The sequence below is a fragment of the Myotis nattereri genome (assembly GCF_964212035.1).
Source record: "Myotis nattereri genome assembly, chromosome: 19".
Lineage (NCBI taxonomy): Eukaryota > Metazoa > Chordata > Mammalia > Chiroptera > Vespertilionidae > Myotis > Myotis nattereri.
This window is the reverse complement of record NC_138095.1, coordinates 12,244,146-12,254,033: the sequence shown is the minus strand read 5'-3', so window position 1 is coordinate 12,254,033 and position 9,888 is coordinate 12,244,146. Positions and strand designations below refer to the sequence as shown.

The 9,888-nt window shown below is 58.6% G+C and overlaps 1 protein-coding gene across 1 annotated transcript in view; it reads left to right on the top strand.

Moving 5' to 3' along the window:
* Positions 1-5,902, top strand: part of ABCB9 (ATP binding cassette subfamily B member 9) — a 26,453-nt gene extending 20,551 nt beyond the window's left edge. Inside the window, exons 10-12 of the mRNA XM_081113725.1 lie at positions 1-97; positions 2,273-2,409; positions 4,819-5,902. Of these exons, the coding sequence (XP_080969851.1) occupies positions 1-97; positions 2,273-2,409; positions 4,819-5,076 (492 nt within the window). The 3' untranslated portion in view covers positions 5,077-5,902. The remainder of the gene's footprint in view (positions 98-2,272; positions 2,410-4,818) is intronic.
* The last annotated feature ends 3,986 nt before the right edge of the window (positions 5,903-9,888 follow it).

Below are 9,888 nucleotides of genomic sequence, written 5' to 3'. Positions count from 1 at the left end.
GGCCTGCCCACCGTGCCCTTCGAGATGGTGGTGGAGGCTGCGCAGAAGGCGAACGCCCACGGCTTCATCATGGAGCTCCAGGACGGCTACAATACAGGTGCCTCCCCTGCGGGGCTCCCCCGGGGGTGACCCCTAAGCTACCCAGGTACCTCCACTGGGCGGGGTTCCCCCGGGGGTGACCCCTGAACTACCCAGGTACCTCCACTGGGCGGGGCTCCCCGGGGTGTGACCCCTGAGCTACCCAGGGCCTCTGCCAGCTGTTTTTATTATTGCAGGTGAGATTCACATCACATAAGTGCAACCACTTTCTTTTTTAAAAAACGTGTTTGTATTTATTTTAGAGAAGAAGGGAGAGGGAGAGGGAGAGATAGAAACATCAGATGAGAGAATCGGCTGCCTCCTGCACTGGGGATCAAGCCCACAGCCCAGGCATGTGCCCTGAATGGGAATCGAACTCCGATCTCCTGGTTCATAGGTCAACCCTCAACCACTGAGGCAGGCCAGCGGGCATAGTCCTTTTTCTTTATTCTGTATTGGTTTCGGGTTGTTCATAGTATTCTTTAACTAGAGGCCCAGCCTGCACCCTCTCCAATCCGGGACCCCTCGGGGGATGTCCCGCTGCCGGTTTAGGCCCAATCCCCAGGATCGGGCCTAAACCGGCAGTCAGACATCCCTCTCACAATCCTGGACCGCTGGTTCCTAATCGCTCACCTGCCTGCCTGCCTGATTGCCCCTAACTGCCCCCCGCTGCCGGCCTGGTTGCTCTTAACTGCCCCCTCCCCTGCCGGCCTGGTCACCCCTTACTGTCCCCCCTGCTGGCCTAGTTGACCCTAACTGCCCCCCTCTTCTGGCCTGATTGCCCCCAACTGCCCCCCCTCCAGCCTAATCACCCCCAACTGCTCCCTGCTGGCCTGGTCGCCCCTAACTGCCCCCCCACCCCGCCCCCTGCCGGCCTGGTGGTAGGCAGCCATCTTGTGAGGGCGTGAGAGTTAATTTGCATATTCCCGCTTTATTATATAGGATGATCCTTTGCATTCCTCTGTGATGCCAGCTGTAACTTCTCTTTCACTTCTGATTTTATTCATTTGGGTTCACTCTCTTTTTTTCTTTATGAGTCTGGCTAAAGGGTTATCAATTTTGTGTATCTTTTCCAAGAACTACCTCTTAATTTCATTGACCTTGTCTGTTGTTTTTTTAAATCTCCATTTCGTTTATTTCCACTCCGATCTTTATCATTTCCTTCTTTCTACTTCCTTTGGATTTTGTGGGGGTTTTTAAACAGTTGCATAGTATTCCAGTGTATGAGTTTTATAATATTTTACTTAATAAGTAATGTATTCCGTTTCCTATTGATGGACACCTCAGTAGGTCTTTGGGTCCTTGTGGGCTTTTTGCAGTAACACACTGTGGATCACGTACAACCTGGGCCTGGGCCCTGAGCCCTGGGCCTGCGCCCTGGGCCTGGGCAAGCTGCTCCGTAGGGAAACTTCTCTGGGGGGTTCGCTGGCAGGAGGGTTGTGCGCTGCAGTTGGGACTCACAGACCTGCTCAGTACTAACTGAGAGATAGACACGTGTGCCCTGCAGCCTCATTCCTGGAGCGATAGGGGTCCCCCAGGGAGATGGGGGGGTGCCTGTTTCCCCACGGCCACACCAGCACAGTGGACTAGCAAACATTTGGATTTTTGCCAAATTAATGGGCGAAAATTATTATCTTGGTGCCATTTGCATGTCATCGTAATTTGCATGTCATTGTAATTTGCATGTCATCGTAATTTGCATGCCTCTCACGAACAGGAGGGAGAGCACCCTTTTGTGAGTTTGTGTGTGTGTTTGTTTATTTTGTTTTTTTGGTAATTTCACCTGAGGATATTTTTTCATTGATTTTGGGAGAGAGACAGAGAGACAGAGAGACAGAGAGACAGAGAGAAACATCGATGTGAGAGAAATATGTCGATTGGTTGCCTCCTGCAGGAGCCCTGACCAGGGCCGGGCCGGGGAGGAGCCTGTACCTGAGGTAGTGCCCTTGACTGGAATCGAACCCAGGACCTTTTGGTCCACAGGCCGATGCTCTAGCCACTGAGCCAAACTGGCGAGGGCCCTTGTGTGAATTTGAACTGCTGGCGGTCCCAGCCGGTGGCCCTGGTGACCACACTTTTCCTGGGAGGGTAGCCCCGCGGCAGCAGGGGACGCGGAGGAGGGGCCTTCTCGCTCACCCGCAGGGCTGCCTGGCCTCACCGCCCGCCCGCTTGCCCCTGTGCCTCTGCCACACAGAGACGGGGGAGAAGGGCGCCCAGCTGTCGGGGGGCCAGAAGCAGCGGGTGGCCATGGCCCGGGCTCTGGTGCGGAACCCGCCCGTGCTCATCCTGGACGAAGCCACCAGCGCTCTGGACGCGGAGAGCGAGTTCCTGGTGAGTTGGGGGTTACGGGGGGTTGGGGGGGCGGGCGATGCTGGGAAGGGCTTGGGGGTGCCCCGGGGGCTCCCCCAGACCATCAGCTTCATAGACTGGGGCATTTCGGTTTTTGTTTTTAATGTTTATATTTCTTTTCAGAGAGAGAGGAATGGAGAGGGAGAGAGAGCGAAACATTGATGTGAGAGGGAAACCGTTCGGCTGCCTCCTGCACGCCCCCTCCAGGGATGGGGTCCACAGCTCAGGCGTGCGCTCCGACCCCGATCAAACCGGCGACCTGTCCATGCGGGAGCAACGCCCAGCCACCTGGGCCACGCCAGCCAGGGCCGTTTCGGTTTTGAGAGCCCCATGTACTTGACTCTCGTCTCCCCATGGGTCGGTTAATTTGTTAGGCCAGTAGTTACTTATTTTTTTAATCCTCACCTGAGGATGTTTTTCCATTGATTTTTAGAGAGACTGGAAAGGAGGAGAGACAGAGAGAGAGGAACGTTGATGTGAGAGAAACACATCCATTGGTTGCCTCCTCCATGCGCCTCAACCACGGCCGGGGATCGAGTCTGCAGCGGGAGTACGTGCCCTTGACTAGGATTGAACCTGGGACCCTTCAGTCCACGGGCCGACGCTCTATCCACCGAGCCAAACCGGCGGGAGCTAGTCCGGTATTTACTGTGTCCTCCCAGGCGCCAGGCCCCGATCCAGGCACTGGGGCTACAGTGGCGGACTGACCGGCCAGACACACACTCTGCCCCCACGGTGTTTCCATTCCTGGGGGTGAGACAGATACTAAACAAGGACCCAAGCATGAGTGCAACCTGGGGCCTATGCTCCGTAGAAAATGAAGCAGTCATGTGACCCAGAGATCGGGAGGGGTCACCATTGTCGAAGAGAAACTGCCGGGCAGTAGTTAAGGCGGGAGACACAGAGTTCATTCAGCGACTCCTGTCCGCAGGGAAGAGCCAGGCTCAAGGGGAAACCACAAAGGGCTGGTCTGGGTGGATGCGGCCGGGCCAGCGGGGCCTGCCCCCGGCAGCTGCTGAAATTGGGATTCTGTCCTCCCTCGGAGACGGGGACCGAGGCCCTGGCCACCCTGATGATTGCGCTGCCAGAGCGTGGCCTCCGGTCCTTGAGAAGGACGCCCCCGCGGTTAGGGGGCTCACAGACGCTTCTCAGAGGCTCAGAGGACGTGTGTGAGTACAGCCCTTCGTAGTGAAGGCTCTGAGAGTGCAGCTTCGGATGGAGCAGACGTGCCCCGAGTCTGCCAGGCCCACAGCCAGAACTGGGGTCCTCAGCTACCACTTGAGCCGGGACCCGAAAAGGAAGGAGGGAGCCAGGGGAGTTCTGGGGTGAGAGCATCCAGGAAGAGGGGCAGCAGGTGCAAAGGCCGGAGCAGGTTCACAGCCAAGTCCAAAGGCCAGTGTGTCGCCCTCACCGGTTTGGTGCAGTGGCTAGAGCGTCGGTCTGTGGGCTGAAGGGTCCCGGGTTCAATTCCGATCAAGGGCACATGCCCGTGCTGTGGGCTTGGTCCCTACTGGGGGGCGTGAGGGAGGCAGCCGATCAATGATTCTCTCTCATCATTGATATTTCTTTCTCTCCCTCCCTTCCTCTCTCTGCTATCAATTTTTTAAAAAACATATCTTAAAAAAATTAATAGATTTGAAATTTTAGAGCAGTTTTAGGTCTCAAGAAAATGGAGCAGAAAATTCAGAGAATTCCCATATTATTGTGGCACATTGTACAATTGGCAAGCCAGTGTTAATGCATTCTTACTGACTAGGGTCCGTGGCTTAAACTGCAGATCACCGTTGTGTTGGCGCATTCTGTGGGTTTGACAAATGGAGAATGTTGTGTGTCTGCCATCATAGACACAGAGTTTGGGTTTTATCCTAAGTGGGACAAGAAGTCAGTGGAGGGCGGGGAGCCGGAGCTCAACAAGAGCTGATTGGACACGTTAACCAGTGTGGGGAATGGAACAGGGGGCAGGATGCGGGGGAGGTGGAGGGTCGGAGCAGAGCGAGGTAACTGGGGAGACAGCGTCCACAGGACTCCCTCTGAGCTGGATTCGGGCCCCGAGGGAGGTTGAGGAACAGAGGGTGATGGTTTCGTTTCATTGGCATGGGCTCTGGGGCAGATGGGGAGACCACCCACCAAGGCTGAGGTCCGCGGACGGAGCAGGAAGGCCAGGTGGGGCCCACCTGTCACTCACCGGGCTCCCCCTACTGCTGGGCGCTGAGCCTGTCCCCAGGGACAAGAGCCCAGAAGCAGGTCTTGCGCAAGTCCTGGCTTTTCAGATGAACCCAGCTCGCGAGGAGGTGGGAGAGCTGGGGTCCAGGCGGGTGGGGCGGTCGGGGTCCGGGGAGGAGGAGGGATGAGGCGGGTGGTGGGTGGCCAGCCGGCCTCCTGTCTCCCCAGATCCAGCGCGCCATCCACGGCAACCTGCAGAAGCACACGGTGCTCATCATCGCGCACCGGCTGAGCACGGTGGAGCGGGCGCACCTCATCGTGGTGCTGGACAAGGGCCGCGTGGTGCAGCAGGGCACCCACCAGCAGCTGCTGGCCCAGGGCGGCCTCTACGCCAAGCTGGTGCAGCGGCAGATGCTGGGGCTCGAGCCCGCCCTGGACTGCACGGCCGGCCACAGCGAGCCGGGCAGCGGCGGCCACAAGGCCTGACCATCCGCCCTGCCTGTCCCGTGGGGCAGAGGCCCCGCGCCCACTTGGCGGATGTGCCCACGGAGGGCAGCCCCTGAGCCCAGGCCCACGGCCCTGGCGGGCGGCCTGCCAGGCCCCCGTGTCACTGCTTCCTGCATCTTGTCCTGGTTCCCGCGGTTCCCGGCCGCCAGCCCCAGGCCGCGAGCCACTCCCTCCCGTCTGTCTGGACAGTGGGGGCGCCGCGGTCTCCCCACCTGATCTCCGAGGCGACGGCAGCGTCACCTTTTCACACCAGGATCTCACCAGGGATTTTCACTGCTTGGTTGGATGGTCCCTGGCCAACTCCCAGATTTCAAAAAGATTTTCTCATTGGGAGTAATGACGGGCAAGGTCACTGAGACGTTCTAGAAACTTCTGAGCCAGGAATGAATGACCTTTCCCAACAGCCTGGGGGAGGTCAGGGGGGAACTAGGCCTCCACCCTTTGCCCCTCTCTCCCTCTTCCCAGCTTCGTGAGTCAGGCCCAGGGCCTGCCCAACCCGAGCCAGTCTCACTGTGAACCACTACGAACCTTAACTGGGGGAGTGGGGGGCTGGCCAGGCCTGGCGAAGCCTCGGGGTGACCCCAGCCCAGCACCCAGCTTTAGCCCCTCCCCGGCTCCCCACTGCTGGCCGCCCCACCTGCCCCCACCTGCCACTCTGCTGCTCCCAGGCCTTTGATGTTTGGGAGACCCGTTCTCTCCCCTGACCAGTGGATGGGACGGTGGCAAAGTCCAGGGTCTGGCTTTGCAGGGAGGTTGCAAGATGTTGGGAGAACCCAGTCAATAAAGTGTACTACCTCTGACCCCTGACCTCTGACCTCTTCCTGGGGCATCTGCCCTATTACCTGGTTAGGTCTGTCCATCAGACCCAGCTCTCCTCCGGGCCCTGCCTGGGGTAGTTGTGGAGAGACTTTGGGGGCCTCGGGCCTCCCCCCCCCCCCCCGTGTCTGGGTGCCCCCAGGACCTCCAGCGCTGACACTCACGTCCCTGACACTCACGGGGCTGTGCCGGGTAATAGCGACCGGTCCCCTCTGAGTCCCAAGGGTCCTGAGGCTCCCAGGGAGGCCGAGACCCAGCCGATACCACCTGCTCTTTTCCGTCGGGACCAGGCCCCGCACCCTCGCCAGCCCCTGGAGCTGCAGGACGGCGGTCAGTTCCTTTGCTCCCCTGTCCATCAGTCTTCCTCTGGCTGCTGAAAACCCTCCCACAGCCTCTCAGCCCATCAAATGCAAACACCGCCGGTGGCCCCGGGGCCCCGGGTGCCTCTCGGCCTCAGCCTTGGTCCTCGTTGCTCTGCCCCAGCCACACTGGCCTCCTCCCTTCTGGTCCTGGAGAAAGCGTGGCTCGTTCTCGCCTCTGAGCCTCCACACTGGCTGTTCCTTCTGCCCGACACACTGTTCCTTCCACTCGGTTCCCAGCGGGTTCCTTCTCACTCCTCTCAGCTCACGTGTCCCACCCCCCAAACAAGTCCTGAAGGTGGAGTTTCCCGTCACCCTGGTCTGTCGTCCTCACAGCCCCTGTCACCCCCTGACATTTTCTCGGTCTTGTTTGGTCTGTTCCAGGCACAGGTCTACACGGTTTGCATGAACTCTATCAGGTAATCCTCACAAAACCCCTAAAAGGTACATACAATATCACGCCCACTTTACAAAGGAGGAAACTGAGGCACAGAGAGGTTTCGCGACCTCCCAGCTGGTAAGGGCTAAAACCAGGCCTCACACCCAGGGAGCGAGTGTGTGTGTGTGACCCCAACCACAGGACCCCGCTGAGCGGGAAGCTGGAGAGGGCGTGTCGGCACTGCAGCCAAGGCCAAGCATCAGATACTAGACCCGGGTTCTCAACACACGTCCCCAGGAAGCCCGCAGCTGCCCCGAGGGCCGCCAGCCGGCTGTGAGGAGCCGCGGACCGCGCTCGGGCGGCCTTGCTTTTCAGCGTCTGCCGCGGTTACCGAGAGAGCTCCCTGCTCCACTAAAAGCAGAATCTGGCACAAGCTCGAAGCTAAGTGGCAACCAGAGCTCTGCGTCAGGGATGGGTGAGGAGAGGGGGAGGTGGGGACTGTGGCTAAGGGAGCTCAGATCCAAGGGCATGGCTGGGCCTCGCAGGAAGGCCGGTTAGCAGATCTCAAGATGTTTCCAGAGAAGTCGGAAGTTTCCATTTCAATATGAGATCAACTGCTTTTTATAGATGGGCCCAAGCTATTTTTACAAAACCAGGGGTCGATCAACCACGTGCAGCCCAGTCACCAGCTGCAGCCTGCACGCTGGTCCGGTCCTGCCGTCGCCCCGCCCGTCCCGCCCAGGCTGGGAACTCCAGGCTCTCCTCCCTGCCCCACGCCAGCGTCAGCTCCAGACCCCCAATGTGCAAACCCAGACCCCGAGGGGCTCCAGAGGCCACGCCAGCCCCTCCCCCAGGAGAAGGCAGATCGGGCCTTTTCATACTGGGGTGGCCACGCAGGCTCACAGTTGGGCGTGGCATTCTTTTGAATGAACAAAGCTACTGTCTCGCGTGTTTTTCCATAAGGAACAACTTTTCCAGGCTCCCCCACCCCGCACATTTGTTAATCTGGAGTAATTCCAGACTTACAGCACAGGCCCAGCTAAGCCAGCGGCTTCCTGCCCCGTGCCTTCCCCCAGTCGCCCCTTACGTCAGCGTCTCACGTGGCCCAGGTACATTCGTCACAGCCGGGAAGCCAGCCCTGGCGACCGCTGGCAACGAAACCCCAAGCTCCTGTTGTATTTTCTCCAGCCTTTCTTCTTTTTTATGTTAATTTTAAAAAGTACTTTTATTGACTTCAGTGAGGAAGGGAGAGGGAGAGAGATAGAAACATCAATGATGAGAATCATTGATCAGCTGCCCCACACTGGGGATCGAGCCCGCAACCGGGCACGTGCTCTGAATGGGAATCGAACCGTGACCTCCTGGTTCATAGGTCGATGCTCAACCACTGAGCCACACCGGCTGGGCTTGACTTTCTCTGTTAGGATTAATGTAGCCGATATGGCTGTCTTCCTTAGTCCTAGGCACCATGTCAGGCAGTCACTACAGTGGGAGCCCAGGGCGGGCGGGGGGCGGGGTGCTGTGGGGACCCTGAGCCCTGGTGTGAGGACCCAGGGGCAGGGAGGAACAGAACCAGCTTCACGGGGTGCAGGTCCCCGCGCTCAGAAGGGCCCGCAACTTTGCTTAATGCCCTGCAGCTGCCGCCTTCAAGTTCTTCCGAATGTTTGCCCGAGGCCTGCGGTTTCATTTTGCCCCGGGCCCTGCAGATGGTGTGGCCGGTCCTGGCCGGTCCTGGTTGGTCGGTTGGTCGAGGCAGACTCTGACCCAGAGCGTGTGTGTTGGGAGGAGGCTGTGCATCTGATTTGGGGTCACAGTCAGAGCTGACAGCCCCAGGGACAGAAACCCAGGGTCTTGAGGTGCTGCTCCCAGCTGCAGAGCTGGGGAGGACACTGCAGGTGGGCGCCTGGGGCCGAGCACCGCACCTGGGCGGCAGGAATGCTGGTCCCTCCGCGGCCTGTTCCCGTATCCATCGCACGGAAGCCGTGCCAGGGCTCGGACCCCACCTTCCCCCGCAAAGCCCCCAGGTCTGCTTCTCTCTCCGAGTCTGGCTGAGACCTTCCCTGCCCCCGGGAGCATCCGGAGCCAATGGGCTCCGATTCCATCCGTCCGCCTCCTTTTCACCAGGCTGCCTGGTGCGGCTGAACAGGTAGGTGGGCGGCACAGGGTGCTCAGCTGTGAGGCGGAGCCCCCACCCGCACCCCTTTACACCTGGGGCAGGTGTACCCAGAGGAGTACACAGGCCAGAGCGGGGCACAAGTGAGTACATGGGACCAGCTGTGAGACATTAGGGAGCGGTGGGGACTGTGGTGAAATGGAGACCTCGTTCCCCTTTTAAAGGGGCCGCCGGCTGCTCAGCTGTGCCCACTTCCACCACCAGGAAATGTGTCTACACCGGGCCTGGTCCCCCGGTTTTTCAAGGGAAGTTGGCCAACCACATGCAGAAACCTCCCGACGTTAACTGGAGGCATCTCGTTCCAACTTTCAGAAATACGAGTTGGCCAAACCAAGCAAGTCCTTGGGCCCCTGGATGGTGACCTCTGGTTTCGACCCACAATTTAGCTCCGAATCTTCCTCGCGATGATTTTTCTCTTGGGTGCGAGGCGGTGGTGTGGGGGTGGGGAGGGAGAAGTCCTCATTCTCTGCCCTGAGCAGGAGGAGTGGCTGGTTTTAGAGAGAAAAACGCGCCTTTTAAAGCTTCCTGAGGCCTAGGCTGCAGTGGCTTTCAGAACATTCCCAATGTCTGAAACCACCATTGCATCTAGTTCTGGAACATTCTCATCACCCCGGAAGGAAGTCACTGCCCATAACAGTCGTTCCCAGTCCTCCTCCCCCAGCCCCAGCAACCACTTGTCTGCTTCCTGTCCCCATGGATTTGCGTGTTCCGGACGTTTCATGTACGTAGAATCCTACAACGTCCTCTGTGCCTGGCTTCTTTCCCTAAGCGTCATGCTTTCAAGGTTCACTCGGATTGGAGCTGCCAGGACTTGATTCTTTAAAAAAAAACAAAAAAACCTCACAAAATAGTTCTTATTGATTTAGGAGAAAGGGAGAGGGAGAGGGAGAGAGAGGGAGAAACTTTGATGAGAGTGAATGATCGGCTGCCTCCTGCATGCCCCCTCCTGGGGACAGAACCCCAAACCCAGGCGTGTGCACTGACCAGGAATCCAACCTGCGACTTTTCTGTGTTTGGGGCGGCCCTCAGCCATCTGAGCCACACTGGCCAGGGCTATTTGTTTT